The sequence below is a fragment of the Geotrypetes seraphini genome, chromosome 4 (genome assembly GCF_902459505.1).
Source record: "Geotrypetes seraphini chromosome 4, aGeoSer1.1, whole genome shotgun sequence".
NCBI classification, from domain to species: Eukaryota; Metazoa; Chordata; class Amphibia; order Gymnophiona; family Dermophiidae; genus Geotrypetes; species Geotrypetes seraphini.
Window position 1 is genome coordinate 160,027,735 of NC_047087.1, and position 20,959 is coordinate 160,048,693.

General features: G+C 40.2%; 1 protein-coding gene across 1 annotated transcript in view; it reads left to right on the forward strand.

Annotated features, from left to right (window-relative positions):
• TSNAXIP1 (translin associated factor X interacting protein 1) overlaps positions 1–20,959 on the forward strand; it is a 1,372,321-nt gene that overhangs the window by 180,111 nt on the left and 1,171,251 nt on the right. The window contains exon 3 of the mRNA XM_033941585.1: positions 20,215–20,327. Coding sequence (XP_033797476.1) covers positions 20,215–20,327 — 113 coding nt within the window. The remainder of the gene's footprint in view (positions 1–20,214; positions 20,328–20,959) is intronic.

Sequence of the window (20,959 nt, forward strand, 5' to 3'; positions counted from 1 at the left end):
AGTAAAATGAATAATTACTAGATGATGAGTATGAGACTATTGGGCAGACTGAATGGATCACACAGATCTTCATCTGCCATCATTTGCTATGTCACTTTGTATATATCCCACACTCAGTAGCACATATACATTCAGAACATGGCTACTACCCTCCCATGGTACGGATTGAGAGAGAAAAAAGAAAATAATAACCCAAGAGCTATCTTCATTTCCTTCAAGTCTGGACTATCAATTTGAGTCTTCACTTACTGAATCTTGGTCAGCCTCCATCCACTGTTCTACAGCTTCAGAAACATGTTCACTCCACAGCTGCTTTTCTGCCTGAGGCTCTGGTCTGCCTTTTTGTGGCTCTAGAGCAGGAGTGGACAACTCTGGTCCTTGAGGGCTGGAATCCAGTCGTGTTTTCAGGATTTTCCCAATGAATATGCATTGAAAGCAGTGCATGCAAATAGATCTCATGCATATTCATTGGGGAAATCCTGAAAACCCAACTGGATTCCGGCCCTCGAGAACAGGAGTTGCCCACCCCTGCTCTAAAGAATAATTTATATCCAAGTTTCCAAGTGTTTTTATTATTTGATATACTGTCTATCAAGTAATAGCTAAACGGTTTACAATGAAAATTGTTTAAAATAATAATAATAACTTTACAACTTAAAATGTTAAAAATGTAATAAAGAAAAAAAGGGGGTTTCAAGATTAACAAGAATGAACAAGACTAGCAGGAAAGGACAAGAAGGCATATAAAAATACATTGAGATTAAATAAAGGGGGGAGAGTGAGCAGGGAAAAGCACAGGAGGAAGGCGATACTTCTAAAGAAGTGTTTTTGTTCTTTTTGCTGTGTTGAGATCCTTGGTAGGGAAAGGGAGGGGGTCTCAAATGTCGTAGGCATCTTTAAAGTGTTTTAACTTTAGATTGGAATTTTTCCAGCGGTTTCTAATTCTCTGTGGAATGCCCTCCCATTGGATCTCCATTTAGAAAACTCTCTAGACAGACTGGGGAGGAGCCTAGCTAAGATGGCGCCCTGATTGATCTCGGTGGAACGCTGCTGAACCTTTTCCTAATTTCAATGGTCCAACAGAAGTCAAACACCCAGGTTTTCCCTTCTGAACCCGGGTAAGTACCTTCTCAATCAGGTCCAATGGAAGCCTTTATTGAGAGACAACCTAGAGGAGAGCCAGATGAGAAAAAGCCCTCAGCTCAAGGCGAGAGTTGGTCGGAGGACTCTCAAGCTTCCGTTGAGGCGGTCAGGCTCTCTCCAGAGGAGCAGAGAACGCCGGTACAGCCACACTCCCATCCTTAGCGTTTAGCACAGCACGTGAGAGAAGAGGTGGCGATGTCAATAGGCAGCAAAGAAGGTGAAGAGCTTGCTTCACAAGGGGCTTCAGCTGCTTTCAAAATACAACTTTCACCTCATGAACTCCTGGATTTGGTGGAGGAACAGCAGAACTTATCTTCAGTAATGTCCTCAGCAGGTATTGTCAACTCTAAAGTTTCCGTGGTAAATTTTGCGATTGTGCCCTTGAAACCCCAAGTTATAGACCTGAACTCTGGGAAGCAATTTTTGAATTGCAATCCTCGTTGTGAACTCAGATGAAAAATTTAACCACTTACTGCTCTGGAATACTCTCAGAATCATTGAATATTCAGCAGCATGGAAAAAAATTGAAACAGATGTGGTGGAACAAAAACAAAAAGTACAAACTGTGGGGATACAAAATCAATTACTGATGAAAGAAAATGAGAATATTAGCTTTAAATTAGAAATGTTGGAGAACGTATCAAGAAGAAATAACTTTAAGATTAATTAATTTTCCAAAATTAATAACAGCTCTTGATATGTTTAAATGGTACCTTTCTGAAAACTTGAAGATTCCTCAAAATGCTTATCCTCCAGTTTTAAAAGTTTACTATCTCCCTGAGGGGAAGAGGAAAATACCTGAAGACCAACAGGCTCCAGCTTTGGACATTTTGAATTTAACAAATATCTTGGAAAGTTCAGAGACAGAGCAGATGATAGTAGCTACACTCTTTGTTCAATTAGCACTGGACTCTGATCGAGACTGGCTTTGAAAGTTTTCTATAAATATAAATAATTTTTGGATCAGAAGGTTAGAATGTATTCAGATGTTTCCAGAGTTACCGCAAAAAAGAGGAAACAATTTCTGCTTTTAAGGCCTTAGGTCTTAAAATTGGGGGGGTACTTTTGTACTTAGATTTCCTTGTAAATGTTGTGTTAAGTTTCAAGGAGCTAAGTATGTTTTCTTTGAGTCTTCACAGCTTTCAAGATTTATTATGGGTAAAGATGTGATTGCTGCAAGTACCCCTGCTAATTTTCAGGAGGAAGGTTCCTGAGTTTAGAACTAGGTTAGTTATCAGGTGTGCCAGTTAGTTTTCTTATGATGTTTTGTTTTGATTTGGATTAATCCAATTTATTAAAGCTATTTCTCCTACATATTGTGGACTAGCAGTAGAGCAGTGACCTCAAACTCGTGGCCTGGGGGCCGCATGCGACCCACCAGGTACTATTTTGAGTCCCTCGGTATGCTTATCATAATCACAAAAGTAAAATAAAACAGTTTCTTGATCATGTCTCTTTAGCTATAAATTACAATATTATTATTAAGACTTAGCCAAAAGGAAAGATTTTTAAACTATAAAGAGTTTTACCTCGTGCAAAATTGTCATTTCTTTAATAAGACATTAACTATTTTTTATGAGGCCCTCCAAGTACCTACAAATCCAAAATGTGGCCCTGCAATGGGTTTGAGTTTGAGACCACTACAATAGAGCAATGAAAAATATTTTACTTTGTTTGAAATTATTGCTTGTAAAGATTTGAATGTTATTGCTTATATGGAATGATGTTTGTGATCATATAATAATTGAAATTCAATAAAGAAAATTTTTTTTTTTTTTAAAAGAAAACTCTAGAAAAACTCAAATCTAAATATAAGACTTTTCTTTTCAAAGATACCTAAAATCTCTATCCTTAGCTCTTTCAATCATTTTTATGTAGATTTTTGAAGTATTTTGGAAAAACAAAAACATTTCTTTTGAAGCGAAAACCTATCATAATGTATTTTCCCTCCCTTTTATTTTTATCTCGATGTATTTACTAACTTACCCTTACCTCTTCCCTTTTGTTTCATGTACGTTGGTCTGTTCAAACTCCCTTTTTATTTATTTTTTTAATTCTAGATAAGTTATATCTTTCATTTTATTTCTTTTCTTTTAAACTCCATTTTATTGTAAACCATTTAGATACTTATTTGATAAACAGTATATCAAAAATAAAGAAACTTGAAACTAGTATGATGTGTAGGGGAAGGGCATTCCAGAGTGTAGGTGCAGTGACTGAGAAGATCGCCTTTCAGGTGGAGTCATAGAATATTTTGTGAGAGAATAGGGGATCAGATGCTTATCCCAGGAGAAGCAGGCAACATATTCTCATGGGTGACATCATCCACGGAGCCCGGTACAGACAGTCTGAAAGTGAATTATCACTTCAAGTTTTAAGAAACTTCACGACTGCCCACACCCTGCGTGCACGAGTGCCTTCCCACCCAACTCGCGGTACCTCAGTTCTTCATTCTTTGCAGAGTGAAGAAGTGCATTTTGAACTTTGTTTGAATTCGTGCCCATTAACTCGCTATGTCTTTGCCACAATTTTAAATTTGAATTTTTCTAAGTTTGCGGGGGGGGGGGGGGGAGAGATAGGTTCTCGTTACCCTTCACCCAGGCTCTGCCTTTGTGAGGGACACTGATTCTTAAATTTTATTTTTGGTTTATTTTGTTCCCCGCAATTCTCATCATTGAGTTTAATTTGGCAGACAGTGTTTTTGCATCAATGTCTTCAAAAAGTGCTGTCGGTGCCAACGCCCAATTTCTACCACTGACCCACAAAGCTGGTGTTTACGTTGCTTGGTCCCTGAACATCGGGTAGATTCTTGCCTCTGCTGTTCTCCCCTGCAAAAGCGATCCCTTAAAGTGTGTCGGTTACAGCAGAAAAAGCTTTTTGGGATGTTAATGGAATCGTCGAAGCATTCCAATGTACCGGTACCAGCATCAAAGTCAGCTAAGAAACCATCCTCTTCCCAGTCGATGTCACAGGCTTTGGCATCATCATCTCCATCAATGTAGCCTCAGATGTGGCGTCGACATTCTACTTCCCCACAGGTGTCTCCTACTGGGCATGATACCTTTACGAGGTCACCCACCCCTAGACCCGCTGCTGCACCAACAGTACAGACTTCTGAGCCTCGCGTACCAGTGCAAAAGTTTAAGGAACAGCTGAAGAATACTTCAGGAGGGAGATTGATGACATGTTTAAATTGCATGTTACACCATTACTGACATCCACTCCTCCGGTACCAGTTCAGCCTGAGCAAAGCACAGTGGGCCTTCATGGTATCAGCTCCAGTTCTTCATCGAATCATTGTTCTCACAGTTGACACCATTCCCCTTCTCAGCATTGATCATCGATGCTTGTCCTCAAGAGCAATGGTTCCCAACCCTATCCTGGAGGACCACCAGCCATTCAGGTTTTCATGAATATACATGGGGCAGATCTGCATGCCTGCCACCTCCATTACATGCAAATCTCCATTACATGCAAATCTCTCTCATTAGGGCTATCCTGAAAACCTGACTGGCTGGTGGTCCTCCAGGACAGGGTTGGGAACCACTGCTCTAGAGATTACCATTCTTCATCAAGGCATCAAGGTTCATCTTCCAGACATCGAGTCGAATTGTCTCACCGGCAATCTTCATTGAGGTCTCATCGATTGAGGTCATATTCTTCAAGGCATCAGCTCATCACTCATGGAAAAAACTCTCCTGAGGTATTATCAGTAGATACCATACTGATTTGGAGAGTGAAGCTGTGTTGCCTGCTCCAGAATCGTATGGCATTCCTTCGGATCTGTCTCCTCCTCCAAAGAGTTCTATTTTACAAATATATTCGACAACTGGGGAGGGACCTTCCAGTTAAGCTTGAGACGGATAGTGAGCCAAGAGCGGAACTTCTGGACGCCTTGGATTATGACAAACCTCCCAAGGAGCTTCTTAAATTACCTTTGCATCATCTGCTCAAAGGTGCTCTATTTCACAACTGGAAGACTCCTTTTTCTGTAGTAGCGGCCCCAAGGAAACTTGATTCTACATATAGGATCATTTCCTGTCCAGGATTTGACAAGCTGCAACTTCAACATCAATTTCTGCTTGTTGAATCAACACTGAAAAAAATCATCTAGTACCAGGGTTTATGCTTTGGCTCCACCAGGTAGAGAGGGTCATACTATGGACAGACTTCGACACTGCCTTTTTCTGAATTCCATCCTGGCCAGTAGAATGTTGAATTACAACTTCTACATGTCCTTCTAGAACCAGCTAGAGAAATGGGCGGAAAAGTGGCAGATGAAGTTTAATATAGAGAAATGCAAAGTGATGCACCTGGGAAGGAAAAACAAGGAACATGAATATAAAATGTTAGGTGTGACATTGGGCAAGAGCGAACAAGAAAGGGATCTGGGGATACTGATTGACATGACCCTGAAGCCGTCGGCACAGTGCACATCGGCGGCAAAGAAGGCAAACAGGATGTTGGGCATGATAAAGAAGGGAATCACGAGTAGATCGGCGGACGTCATAATGCCGCTTTACAGAGCAATGGTCAGACCACACCTGGAGTACTGTGTCCAGCACTGGTCTCCCTACCTAAAAAAGGATGTGACCCTGCTGGAGAGGGTGCAGAGGCGAGCTACAAAGCTAGTAGAAGGTATGGAAAATTTGAGCTACAAAGAACGCCTCAGAAAACTGGGCTTATTCACCCTTGAGAAGAGAAGACTGCGAGGGATAGAGACTTATAAAATAATAAAAGGATTCGACAAAATAGAGCGAGAAGCATCGTTATTCAAGTTGTCAAATGTGAATCAGACAAGAGGCCATGGACTGAAGTTGAGAGGCGACAGGCTCAGGACAAATACCAGGAAGTTCTGTTTCACGCAGCGTGTGGTGGACACTTGGAATGCTCTCCCGGAGGAGGTTGTGACAGAAACAACCATTCTGGGTTTCAAGGGCAAGTTGGATGCACACCTTCTTGCAAATCACATTGATGGATACGGATAAACAGGTCTTCATCGGGGAACACCTGGCTTGGCCTCCGCGTGTGTGGATCACCGGACTGGATGGACCAATAGTCTGATTCGGTGAAGGCGTTTCTTATGTTCTTATGTTCTATTTCAAACGCTTAAATAAAAAGTTGACAGAATTTGAACAGTATATTCCTCCAGAGCATCTTGAGTCTTTTCAGCAGCCCACTCATAGTCTGTCCCTATTCCTGTACATTATTTGATCACCCGTGTTTTTAAGACTAGATTTCTAACACCTCAGCATCGGGTTCTGTATGATTATACGGAATCCGGCCCTTTCCCGATTCCAGTCTTACCAGTATCCCGCAGACCTAACAGGCCCTACATTAAAAAACAACGAACTCTAAAAAATCTGGTTTACTCTCATTATAATCATTTAGATTCTTCCGGTTATCAAAATCTTTGCGGGTTCTATTTAAATGTAAGATCTATGAGAAATAAATCTTTGTTAATTAATGACTGGTTGAGAGAAAATAATCCTGATATTGTTTTATTCACTGAGACTTGGCTATTATCAGATAATGATGTTATCATTCAAGAATGCCTTCCCCCTGGGTTTAAAAAATTTATTGTTAGCCAGAGCATGGAGAAGGGGGTGGAGGACTGGCCATAATCTTTAGAGACAATTTAAATTGTACTGTTCTAAATTCCAAAGCCACTGCTAGTTTGGAAATTCTATCTTTTGCACTATCTTCTAGCAAAAGATGATTTTTTTTAAAATTTTTGCTAACCAACTCCTTAACTGGTTCATATAATTTATTAAGTGGGGATATTAACCTACATCTTGAACAAGTTGACCAATTAGAAATTACTAAGTTCTGGGCCTTTATATCTTCACTACGTTATTTTAAATCATCCCCGGTAATAACTCACCAGAAAGGCCAACAATTAGATCTGATAACATTTTCTTCCAAAAATTTGGTTAACCCTAAAATTCACTGGAAACAAGTGAATTGGACAGACTCTTTATGGTCTGACCATAAACTTTGCAATTTTGTTTTTGATTGGCAATCCAAGACAACACATGCTGCTAACAATGATACTAAGAAAAGAAATAAGCAATTCCATGCTAGTAGAGGCAGGATTAACCCCGTGGAATTTTGATCCCACTATGATATAATTTCCAAACAAGATGAAGACGCTGCTCTATTTATGGATTCATGGATTAGTACTAGTACCTACATTTTAAATGAAATGGCTCCTGTTAAAATAAGAAGAGATCTAGAAACCTAGATGGTTGGTTCGACTCAGAGCTTTTATTGATAAAAAGGGAATTAAGGAAATTAGAAAGACAATGGTTAAAATCAGGAACCTCAGAGCATAGAGAGATCTGGAGGAAAAAATTGAAAACTTACAAAAATTTGACAAAGGAGAAACGTAAAGATTTCTATGCCCCAAAAATTGGGAACGTATCCACTAACAGTAGTAGTCTTTTTAAATTAGTCAATGATCTTTATGATATTCAGACACTTACGGATCCCGCAGAAGAATCCACTGTAACTGCAGATAATCTGGCTGACTTTTTCAATTCGAAAGTACAAAAATTAAGGCATTCTTTAGTTCACCCTATTTACCATCACTGGGATTTCCCTATTATCCAAGATTTGGACACTTCTAGAACAGATTTGAGTTGGACCAACTTTACTACTTTAGATTGGCAAACATTCAACAAATTCTATAATAAATATGTTAAATCATTCTGCAGACTCGATAGTTGCCCTCCAAATGTTATGAAAGCAGCCCCGGTTAATTTCAAGACCAAATTACTTGTTTGGGTTAATTTCCAATTATCCATAGGGAAGTTCCCAGAGGAACAGGGCCAAATTGTGAGAACACCAATTAAAAAAAAATATCAAAGAATCATCAATTACTATATCAAATTTCAGACCCATTGCTAGTATTCCATTGTCTACTAAGCTACTGGAGGGGATGGTGAATGCCGAATTGATTACTTATTTAGACAAGTTTAGCATCTTGCATAACAACCAATCGGGTTTTAGGTCTGGTTTTAGCACCGAAACAGTTATGGCCTCTTTGCTAAACCATTTATCCAAGTTCCAAGTTTATTAAATATTTGATTAATCGCTTATTAACATTCTAAGCGATGTACAAAGTATAAAATATTAAATTACAATAGTTGAAGGGAAACAGACAATGTAAATACGACTGACATAACAAATTAATGATACAGAAGTTGTTATATCTAATCACACATGTTAATAGTGTCATTTTGTTCTTCATTGTTTTTAATAGTCGAGCTAACAATTTGAGGATTATAAATTTTCCTAAGATCTTATCAATTTCTCTCCGAGAAATGGTGAAGTGTTACTTTATGGAAATATTACAAATTCCTGAAAGCTCTCTACCTCCTCTTACAAGGATATATTATCTTCCTGTTAAATCCCAAGTCAAAGAAAAAGAAAAAGTTGGGGAGTCTCGGGAAGGACCATTGGACATTTCCACCATATTGGAACAATCGGATAGAGAATTGGCTGTTCCAGCCACTCTCTTGATGTCTGTGGCTCTGGTTCCAGACAAGGATTGGATATTAAAACTTTTCTTCAAAAATAGATCCAAGGACTTTCTGGGACACCATATTCAGATATTTCCTGATGTCTCTAGAGAGACTCAAAAAAGAAGAAGAGAACTCTTTATTTTGAAACCCGGAGTGACTCAAATAGGGGGTATTTTCTTTTTGAGATACCCATGCAAATTCAGATACTGTTCTTTGAAGTACATTTGTACAGATCCTTCTCATTTGATAAGTTTCCTCTCAATGAAATGTTTTGAGAAAGGAATAGCTGCGCCTAATGAAGTTTAGCTCTCTGTACTGCAGTAGACATACGGCTTTCTTTGACAAATATTTTGATTAATTTTAACTCTACTCTTTAAATCTTGGATCTAAGTTATTGAGGACTAGTGTGTGATTAAGTGAGTTTATTTTGTGTTTTTCATTTTTATGTTTTGCTGTGTTTTTCAATTTTTTTAAAATTAAGTTAATTTGGTTCTTAATTGCAATTTTCTGTACAAGATGTTTATGCTTGGTAATTCTATAAAATTGTATAAATAAATAAATAAATAATAAAAAAAAGATTACTGTAATATTGTATACTTAGGGGCTTATAAAAAAATACTCAAAAAATTAAGACTGATCCAGAATACTGCTGTTCGTCTTATTTTTGGATTAAAAAAAATGGGAGCACATTACTCCTTTCTACCAAAAACTTCATTGGTTGCCAGTAGAGTCCTGTTTAAGTTCTCCTGTATATGTTTTAAAGCAGTTTTTGATATGCTACCAGACTATCTTACCTATCATTTTTCCTTGAATCTTTCCACCGAGAGTACACGTAGGATAAATTTTTTCAAATATCCCTCTGTAAAATCCTGTTAATATAAGAAATTCTTTGACAGAATGTTTTTATTCCAGGCCGCTAAATTGAATACATGGCTTGGAAAATTAATGATAGAGGCTTCTTCCGACTCTGATTTTAGAAAATTACTTAAGACACATCTGTTTGACAGGTTTTCATCTTAACGGTGTTCCTATTTTACTTTTTTAGGTTTCCTAACTAATGTATTTTTCATTTATAGTAATTATTTGATTGTTTAATTTTGTTATTTTATTTACACTGTATGTATTCATTTTTGTTGTGAACTGCTTTGAATCTTTTTTGGTATAGCGGTATACAAAAATAAATTATTATTATTATTATTATTATTTGAAATGTCATCTAGGGCAGTGGTTCCCAACCCTGTACTGGAGGACCACCAGGCCAATCGAGTTTTCAAGCTAGCCGTAATGAATATGCATGAGAGAGATTTGCGTATAATGGAAGTGACAGGCATGCAAATATAGTCCATGCATATTCATTAGGGCTATCCTGAAAACCTGATTGGCCTGGTGGGCCACCAGGACAGGGTTGGGAACCACTGATCTAGGATGTCTGCCATGTCGATCGCTATGAGGCATATAGCTTGACGGCGTGTGACTGACATGGATATCAATTTACAAGACCATCTGGATGATATCCCAGACTAGGGGAAGAACTGTGGGGACAGGATTGAGGGAGCTACCCAAAAGCTCACCCAACATGAACAGAGTTGGAATTTGCTCAATAAGCCTAATAAGCTCAATAAGCCTATGTCACAACCGCCTAAGGCAACTCCAAGATCTTCATCATACTCATATGAGGAGATATCCTGCCACCTTTTCTTCTTCTAAGCTGCCACCACAAAAGAGGCAAAGGCAACAGCATCCTCAGAAATCTCAGTCAGCTGCTCCTCAAAAGTCAGCACAGTCTTTTTGACGTGCTTCTAGAGAGCATAGCCAATATTCTACAGCCTCTTCTTTAGTCTATCAGAGGTCATCTGCATATCTACCATCAACGATGGACTTTCATAACAAGATGCTTGGGTCATCAAAGTAATCAAGGAAGGTTACTCTCTTCATTTCGAGTCACTACCTCTAAACCACCCTCCAAAAGAGTCCTCTTTTAATTCCCAACAGATGTCCCTTCTTCAGGAAATCAAAGCTGTGCTTCAATTAAATGCTATAAAAGTAGATCCTCCTCCTCAGAAAAATCAGGGGTTCTAATCCAGGTATTTTCTAGTTCCAAAGAGGACTGAAGGTATTCGTCTTGACCTCTGCAACTTAAACAGGTATCTCACCTGAGAAAAGTTTTGCATGCTGTCTCTGGGTACTCTGTACACTCTTCTAGATCAAAACAACTGGCTATGCTCTCTAGATCTCAAAGAGGCTTACACACACATATGTAAACATCCCACTCACAGAAAATTTCTACGTTTTCAAGTAGCTCATCGTCATTTTCAGTACAAGGTGCTATAATTCGGCCTGGCATCTTCCCCAAGAGTATTCACCAAATATCTGGTAGTTGTAGCAGCATCCCTTCGAGTACACAGGTTGCAGGTTTTTTCTTATCTGGACGATTGGTTAGTAAAGGCTACCTCGCCTCAGGAAGTACGTTCTGACACACAGCGGACAATAACGTTTCTTCTGCAGCTAGGGTTCAAAGTCAACTTCCCAAAATCTCAACTTCAACCCTCACAGAGACTACTGTCTATAGGAGTCCTTCTCGACACTGTTCAGCTGCGAGCTTTCCTTCCTCAACAAAGACAGGACACTTTGATCCATCTTTACAATCAACTTTCCCTACAGAAAACCATTTCTTCCAGACAGATGATGCGATTGTTGGGGCACATGGCAAGACTTCACTTCTGACTAGGGCAATGGTCTCTAGCCTCTCAATGATCTCAGGCTCTGTACTCTTCATCAGTCTCTTCAGTAGTGGATGGAGCCGAACAATCTCTCCATAGGTCTACTGTTTCACAGTCTGCCACATCGGAAAGTGCTCATCACAGATGCATCCATATATGCTTGGGGAGCTCACCTGGATGGTATTCACACTCAAGAACATTGGTCTGCTCAGGAGAAGACTCTCTTGGAGCTCAGAGCAATTCGTTATGCTCTTCAAACATTTCAAAGCAGCCTGTCCAATCATGTTCTGCTGGTGCGCACTGACAATCAAGTTGCGATGTATTACATCAGCAAGCAGGGAGGGCAAGCTCTTTCACTCTGTATCAAGAAGCCAAGTACATTTGGAAATGGGCGATTACCCGCAACATTTTTCTAAAAGCTGTCTATGTACAGGGATCTCTGAACACTTTAGCCGACAAACTCAAAAGGTTTCTTCATCCTCATGAGTGGACTTTCAACTCCAAAATATTACGCCACATTTTCTCTCTTTGGGGAACTCCTCAGATAGATCTGTTTGCCTTTTCCCACAATCACAAATTGCCTGTATTCTATTCCAGACAATATTCTCCACATGGGCGTCAGAGCAGGGGTGGCCACAAGTGCCGTGGCCTCCCCAAAAATTTAGCCCTGGTGGTCCAGAGGTGCAGTAGGCAGGAGAAAGCTTTCTGTGCTCCTGCCTGCTGCTAATCCGGTGGGTGGCGGCAGCCGCGGGATGCATTTTCTTCTGCCGCTCAGTGGCAATGAGCATGAGTACGCTTTGGCTTTTAGACTGGCTCTGCAAATTCTCACGAATCACTGAGTAGGAGCGTCAAAGCACGATCGTGCTCGTTGCCACTGAGCGGCAAAAGAAAGTGCATCCCGCAGCTGCTGCCACCCACTGGGTTAGTAAAGTAGGAGGGGATGGGTGCAGAGTCTGACAGAGGGGAGGGAAGTGGGGCTGGGTGCAGAGTCTGACAGGAGGAGGGAAGGGGGCTAGGTGCAGTTTTTGACGGGGAAGGGAAGGGGGCTGGGTGCAGAGTGTGACAGGGAGGGAAGGGGGCTGGGGTGCAGAGCCTAACAGGGGGTATTGAGGGAAGGGGGCTGGTGTAGAGCTGGGAAGGGGGCTAGGTGCACAGCCTGACAGGGATAAGGGAAGAGGGCTGGGTGCAGAGTCTGACAGGGAGGGGGGAAGGATGGGGGCTGGGTTCAGTGCAGTGCCTGACGGGGGAAGGGAAGGGGGCTGGGTGCAGAGTCTGATGGGAGGAGGGAAGGGGATTGGGTGCAGTGCCTGACAGGGAGAGTATGGGTGCAGGTGGTAAGGAGTTGGGAAGGTACGGAGAACTCAGGGGGTTGGGAAGACAGATACAGCACTTACTGGGAGAGGGTTGGGAAGGAAAAATGCATGGGCGAGGGGTTAGGAAAGGAGGAAAAGAGAGATGCTGCACAGGTGGAGTAGTGGGAAGGGAGAGAAAGAAATCCTGCCAGTGGGGAAGGGAAAAGGTGTGACATAGGTGTGTGGCATGAGAGGGAAAGAGAGATGATGTATATGGGGAAAATTGTTGGACATGATAGTGGTGGAGAGGAAGAAGGGGAAAATGTTACACTCGGAGGGAGGAGAGATGACCCAAAGAAGGGAAAGATGTCAAACCACTGGAATGGGAAGGAGAGGGAGAGATTCCAGACTACAGAATGGAAGGAAAGGAGGGGAGAGAGAGATGCCAGACTGCAGAAAGGAGAGGAGAGAGATGTTAGACCTCGGGAAGAGGGAGGGAAGGCGAGACAGATGCCAGACCATGGGAGAGGAGAGAGATTCTAGGCTATGGGAAGTAGAGGAGAAAGATACCAGACCATATGAGGAGGGAAGGGGGAAGACAGATGTCTGACCATGGGAGTGGGATGAGATGATGCATAGGGATGGAGCGAAAGGGGAGACAGAGGGAGGAAATGGTGCACAGCAATGGGTGCGGCAGAGGAGAAATAAGAAGAAATAATTCTTATGAATAGATGGGAATAGGGGAGAAGAAAGAGGGAGGAGATGGTACACATGGATAAATGGAAAGGGAAGGCATAGAAAAATAGATTTTGAGAAGAAAGCAGAAAAATGGAAGAACATTGAATGTTAAAAGTTAATGCTAAAGATGGATATATGTAGAAAGTGAAGGAGAGAAAACCAGCAAATGGATAAGGTGGCCTTGGATACACAGTTAAGAGCACAGACAGAAGGAAGTGCAGCCAGAGATTGAGAAAAATAGTTTGAAAACCAAAATCACCAGACAATAAAGGTAGGAAAAATGATTTTATTTTCAATTTAGTGATTGAATTGTGTCAGTTTTGAGAAATTAAATCTGCTGTCTATATTTTGCACTGTTAAGGAAGAAATACATTTGTTTCTATTTCTCTGGGGTTGTACTGCATGCATAGTCTTGAATCTTAGTGTTTCGTTCTGGTAGGAATGAATGTTGAGAAGCATACATACAGTGTGCTTTGTGTGGTTTAATTTTGTGATTAACTATTATGTATTGCTAATAAGATTATATTGTGTGTGTGTATATATGAAAAATGAATGGAAAATGGTATTACAATTAGTACTATTATGGGGGTGGAGTCTGAGGTGGAGCTTGTGGGGCCCCCAAACAAAAAAGCGTTCCACTGCCTATGATTCTCCACACCATCTGGAGGTAGATGCTTTCCTTCTGGATTGAACGGATAAGTATGCATTTCCTTCAATCCCGCTCATTCTCAAGATGTTAGTCAAGCTCAAGACAGAGTCAGCCACCATGATCCTCATAGCTCCTCAGTGGAACCTTGGTACACCCTTCTACTTCATCTGAGTACCAAGGGTCCAATTCCTTTACAAATCTTTCCGTCTCTACTTACTCAAAGTCAAGGGTCTCTTGCATCCCAACCTCAAATCACTATGTCTCACAGTTTGGTACCTTTCCATTTAGCTTCAGAAGATATTCATCTTTCAAAAGCTGTGCAGGACATTATTACTGCTTCACAAAAACCTTCTACTCAGCAGTGCTATCAACAAAAGTGGACATGTTTTAGTATGTGGGTTGCTCTTCAGGGACAAGAGGCTACCTCATCTTCTCTATCATCAGTATTGGACTATTTGCTTCATCTTCCCAATTCCATTCTAAAGACTACTTCGGTCAGAGTTCACCTCAGTGCCATTATTGCTTTTCACATTCCTGTCAACATTAAATCTCTGGCCTCTCATCCACTGGTTTCCAGATTTATGAAAGGATTTTTCAACTCTAAAACTCAGCTTAAACCACCTCCAGTTATATGGGATCTTAATGTGGTCTTAGCCACTCTGATGAAGCCATCTTTTGAACCAATGGCATCTTCTCACTTTAAGTTTCTCACTTGGAAGGTGGTCTTCTTGATTTCTCTCACTTCTGCTCATCAAGTGAGTGAGCTCCAAGCTTTAGTGATGGATCTGCCATTCACAGTATTCCATCATGACAAAGTGGTTCTTCGTACTCATCCAAAATTTCTTCCAAAGGTAGTCACGGAATTTCATCTCAACCAGTCTATTTTGTTACCAGTTTTCTTTTCAAAGCCTCACGCTCATTCAGGAGAAGCAGCTTTACATACTTTGGACTGTAAACGTGCCTTGGCTTATTACCTACAATGAACTAAACTACACAGAGCATCATCTCATCTGTTCATCTCCTTTGATCCTTACAGATTGGGCAAGCCTGTTTCCAAAAGAACTATTTCCACATGGCTGGCGGCTTGTATTTCCTTCTGCTATGCTCAGGCTTGGCTGCGTCTCGAGGGACATATTACAGCACACAAAGTCCGAGCTATGGCAACTTCAGTAGCTTTCTTACGTTCCACTCCCATTGATGAAATCTGCAAAGCAGCTACTTGGTCCTCAATTCACACATTCACATCTTATTACTGTCTGGAATCTTATTCCAGACGAGATGGTTATTTCAGCCAAGCAGTTTTACAAAATCTTTTTCTTCTTAATGGCCAACTCTTCCTCCATCCCATTATATTCAGCTAGGGAGTCCCATATGTAAGAATATGCTGCCTGCTTGTCCTGGGATAAAGCACAGTTACTTAATGTAACAGGTGTTATCCAAGGACAGCACATATTCTCACATTCCTCCCACTTCCCCAGGTTGGTTGTTAGCTGGCTTACTGCATGTGAGGTGCGGGCAGTCACAAAGTTTCTTAAAACTTGAAGTGATAGTTCACTTTCAAACTGTCCATACTGGGCTCCGTGGATGATATCACTCATATGAGAATATCTGCCTGCCGTCCCTGGATAACACCTGTTATGGTAAGAAACTATGCTTTGTCATTAAATGCTGGAACGTTAGAATGTTTGGTTTTGTAGATAAGGAGAAGAATTTTGAAGGTGATATGGTGGATAATGGGTAACTAATGGGCATCATGAAGAAGAGGGGGGTGATGTGATCATATTTTTTTGCTTTGTGAATGAGCTTAATTGCTGTATTATGTAGGATTTCAAGTTGTAGGAATTTTTTTTGTGTTATGCCTTGGTATAAAGAGCTGCAGTAGTCGATAAAGAATTAATGAGAATGTTAATAGCAAGGGGGATGCCAAGAAGTGAAGAGATTGAACGAATAAGTTTAATTTATAGACGCACTTCTCTGGACAACAGTGCTAATTTGTTCATAAAGTTCATAAAGTGTTGATCCAAGATTATGCCCAGGATTTTAAGTTTTGTATCCCATCTGAATCAGAATGGTATCTATTCTAATTGGCAAGGATAAATCTTCCCAGGGAAGGTGAGATTTGTCCCTTATGCTTCATTTCCCTTGTGTATACCTGTGGCTCACTGGTTGAGCTGCAGCCTCTGCACCCAGAGGTTGTGAGATCAAATCCTGGTGCTGTTCCTTGTGACCCTGGGCAAGTCACTTTATCCTCCAGTGCCCCACTGCTTTGAATGTAAGCTTTGAAAATGCCAAAGCCACAAAAAGATGGCATACAAGTCCCCATTCCCTTCATGCTTCTAAACTATACTTTTATTTTCCAACTTCAGTTAAATCCTGAAGTTTTTTTGTTTTTGGTTTTTTTGATGCTTCACCTTCATGAGGTATTCCTCCTTTAATAGTTTAATTCCTTCCCAAAAACTGTCTCTTTACTATATAACATATGCAAAAAATGTAGACTGACAATATTAAAGAGAAGACAAGAACTATTTTCGTGAAAAGAAAGTTGTGCCCACAAATCAGAATGCTGAAAGTTGCACATAGTTCTTAAAGAAATCTAAAAAAAAAAAAAGCCCAAACACAGATGAAAATCATATTAACCAAAGATTACAATCATAACAAGTTGAACACCACATACAGACATGATTGCAAACAGCTCTCATAAAACAAGAAAAAAACGAACACAGGAATACACTAACAAACAATTGAGTTTTTAACATTTTCTTAAAATTCATCTTCCCAGTACAGTATCGCTAAATTCCAGGCAACGCATTGCAAAGATTGGCACCTGCCTCAGACAGCATTACTGTACCAATCCTAACATGAGAGTGTAACATCTTGCCCTCTAAACTCAGTTTAATACTATTTTCTGATCTCAAGCACCTTCTAGGCCGATAAATTAAAAAAAAAAAATCCCTGTAAGACAACCAGGGAAACAAGATACAAAATCTGATATATAATTGAAAGAATCTTAAAGTGAACTCTTTGCTGCATGGTTCAGCACTGGGGTTATGTGAGTCATTCTTGGGACCCCAGTAATCAATCTTGCCGCAGAGTTAATCAACATCTTCAGTGCCCTCATCTTCACTTTAGCCACGCTCCAAATATAGTGCATTGCAATAATCCATCCTACTCAGGATCAGTGCTTGCACTACACTATGGAAGTTGAATGCTGGCAACATAGGTTTTAATCTGTATAACATTTGCAATTGCATATACCCTGCCTGAATTGTTTTCAATATTTGTTTATCCATAGTTAAAAAACTAACCAAGCAAACTCCTAATACAGTCATCTTCTTTTTTTACTACCAATCGCTCCCCCATCACAACAACAGTGACAGCGTTGTAGACAATTGTTCTCTCAGCCCTCAATTATTGTAGTTTGGTGCTCCTGGGAGTGCCTGGGTCGGCTCTGTGTGCACTACAGGTTGCCCAAAATTCGATGGTAAGATCTGTTTAGATTGGGAAGACAAGAACACGTGACTGGATATTATATAAGTTTGTATTGGGTGAAGTTGAGGGACAGGATACGTTATAAATTATTGGTAACCGTCTACATGTGCCTACACAACTTGGCCCCCAAACATCTCCTCCAGAGTATCCTGCCATGTGCTCCGCCTTGATTGCTTCGGTCCGCAGAACATTTTGATCTGCAAATTCCATCTATAAGAGACCTGAGGTTGACATCATCCAGAGATAGTATTTTTCATTGTATTGGGCTCAGGAAACGGAATAACCTCCCTGAGTATATTAGCCAACAGAAGAATATACAGAATTTCAAGAGATTACGCAAAAGGCATTTGTTTTGTCAGACGAAATACAAGATCTGAGATTGAATAAATGAGGAAGAGTAGAGATTGATGATAATAGGGTGCTAGTCACTAATGTATTTTACTGTCTGGATTGTTTTTCCTGTTTGTAGGTATGTTTGTCATTGATTTGACTTGTTTGTTATATGTAATTTTATATTTTTGTATGTAAGTGTGTAACTTGCCCTGGATAAGGGCGGGGATAAATAAATAAATAAAACAAACAACAACACTTTCTATTTCAAAATTGTCCCTTAGACTTTTCACCACCATCACCTCAGTTTTGTTAACATTTAATTTCAAATCATATGCATCCATCCACCTCACGATCCTTTCCATATAACCTTGCAAACATAGCTCAACACTTTGGGCGTCACTTACTGTGAAAAAAAAATATATTATCAGCATATAGTCAATATTGCACTCCCATCTCCTGAAACATTGCCCCCAAAGTTGTCTATAAATGTTGAAAAGAATAGCAGAAAGAGCAGAGCCCTGAGGTACTCCCCTTTTAACTTCAACAATCTGAGAAACTTTTTGCCCACTCCTAACTCATAGTGATCTATCTTTTCAGTAAAATCTTTTCAGCAGATCCCCCCGCTAATCCTAGCTGTTTCCATTTCAGCAACAAAGTATCCAAATTTACTGTGTCAAATTGAGCGATACCATAAGATATTTCTTCTGTTTATTAATCCCTTCCCTTAAAACCTCCATCACTGAGAGCAATAACAATTCCACGCTATTTGCATGATGAAATCCAAATTGAAATGAATTAAGGCAAATTATTTTGTGTAATGTAATCATTCAATTGCTTTATTACTACTTTCTCAATCATTTTTCCCAGAAAAGGAACAACCGAGATAGGCTAAAAAATTTTCAAATCCTCTGTATCCAGTCCTTTTTTCTTTAATATTGGGGTGACCATAGATTCTTTACATCCCAATGGAAATTGACCCTAGCCAAAGATTTATTAATAATTGAGGCAACAAAGGTATTCACAAACAAAGATATCTGCCGCATTATACTAGAATTGCATCGATCCAACTATTGTTATGCTGTCAACAAAATAGTAAATTTTAATGTACCCTATTGTCCGCTTCAGAATGGCTGCAATCAATTCTTGTGGGACTCGCAAGAACTGATGGCAGCCATTCAGAAGTGGCGCAGGCCCAAGCAGGAGCACGGAAAGCACTCTCCTGCCGGCCAATACACTGCTGGACCACCAGGCTATAAGGTGTATTTTAAAACGTATGTCGGGTGGGGGAGGGCATTTTAAAAGGTATGGGAGGGTCATTTCAAAAGGTATGACAGTGGGGGGGGGTCATTTTAAAAAGGTATGGGGGATTAAAAAGGTACTATAGGGTCGTTTTAAAAGGTATGGGGGATTAAAAAAGGTACTGGGGGTGTTTAAAAAAGATACGAGGATGATTTAAAAAGGTATGGGGTGGGGGAGAAAAACATTGTTAGTCAGCTGGGACGGATCCCTCCTGTCCCAGCCTACCACTAGACCACCAGAGGTGAGGAGGGGGGCAGGTTACAGGGCAGGGCAGTGGGACAGGTTACAGAGCCTGGTATATTTTGATTCAAAATTTTTTTTCTTGTTTTCCTCCTCTAAATCTAGGGTGTGTCTTATGGTCAGGTGCAATTTATAGTGCAAAAAATACGGTAAATTATATCTGCTGTACACCACCTTGGGTGAATCTTTTCATAAAAGGCAATCAATCAATCAATATTCCACAGTTTAATGTAACTAACACTAGAAAACCAGGATGACAGAGAGGGAATAGTTATGAGTAGCAGCTCAGAAAAACATTCACATCCAAGACAATTCCCAGAGAGCAACTCGGTAAAGTCAGGGCTAGCAACAACAGGAAGAGAAAGGGACTCAATGCTCCAAGGACATATTAGAACTAGATGTAAGACCCAACTAGGCAATGAGTAAAATGGACAGTTGACAGGAACTCTGAAGGAATTTAGATAGCACAGACAACCTGACAGAGAATTATATAGGATGGAATAGGAACCTCTTTCTGTTTCCTAGTTTTCCAGTTTGATTTACAGGTGCCTTCCTATGGGCTCTAAGAGCAGCCTGTAGTCTCTGGACTGATTATCCAGAGGTTAAGTTCATCTCCAGTTTGTATAGTGTGGATATTCATCACATCTAGGATACGTGTACCCTTGAAACTCCATTGTCCGTTATTTGATTTAATGGTAGCAATATTTTTATTGCTATCAAGCTTCAACTACTATAAAGCATGCACTGTTTTCTCTGGGTTCACTTCTCCATCTCTTGCCTTTCAGGCTTTCCGTGAATCTTTTCGGGGTTATTTGTCCACCTGGCCTGCGTATGGAGCTGCACAGACAATCTTACATAGACGAAAACCATGTACCGCTTCTCATCCAAGATACCAGGGGTAAGGAGAGGAAGAATATATCACTAGTTTTAGTACATTATCACATAGTATATCAGCACTTCTAAAGCCATTGACTTTGATTTTAAAGTTTAAATTCACAGTGCCATTTAACTGCTCAGATAGAGATGATGGGGATAGAAAGAGGGGGGAAGTTTGGTGGAGAGGGGCAAGTTATAGATAGACACAATCAAAAGAGAGAAATTGAAAACTGGATAGTAAGAAAGAATTAAATCTGTACAGAAGCAGAAAATAAATTGAAGAAAGTTGAAAGGAAAAGGAGAGAAAAATGACAAATTAGGAAATTCAGTCAGTAGAGTTAAGAGAACAAGGAGAGTAGACACCAGAGACTGGGACCAACACAAGTGAAAAATAAAGTATGTGGCCAGGCCACACAAAGAATTTTAATTTTAGTTTAGTTACGTCCCTTCCAGATTCCATACTCTAGGGGATTCATAATAAAAAATTTTTTTAAAACGTATAGAAAGTCGGTACTTGGATAATCAAAAAGACAGATCGTCCAAGTACCGATAATCAAAGCTGGTTTTAGATGTATCTAAAATGAGCTTAGGCCTTTACCCTACCTCTGTACGCCTAGAGCGAAAAGGAAAGTTTTTGGAGGAGTGAAAAGGGCG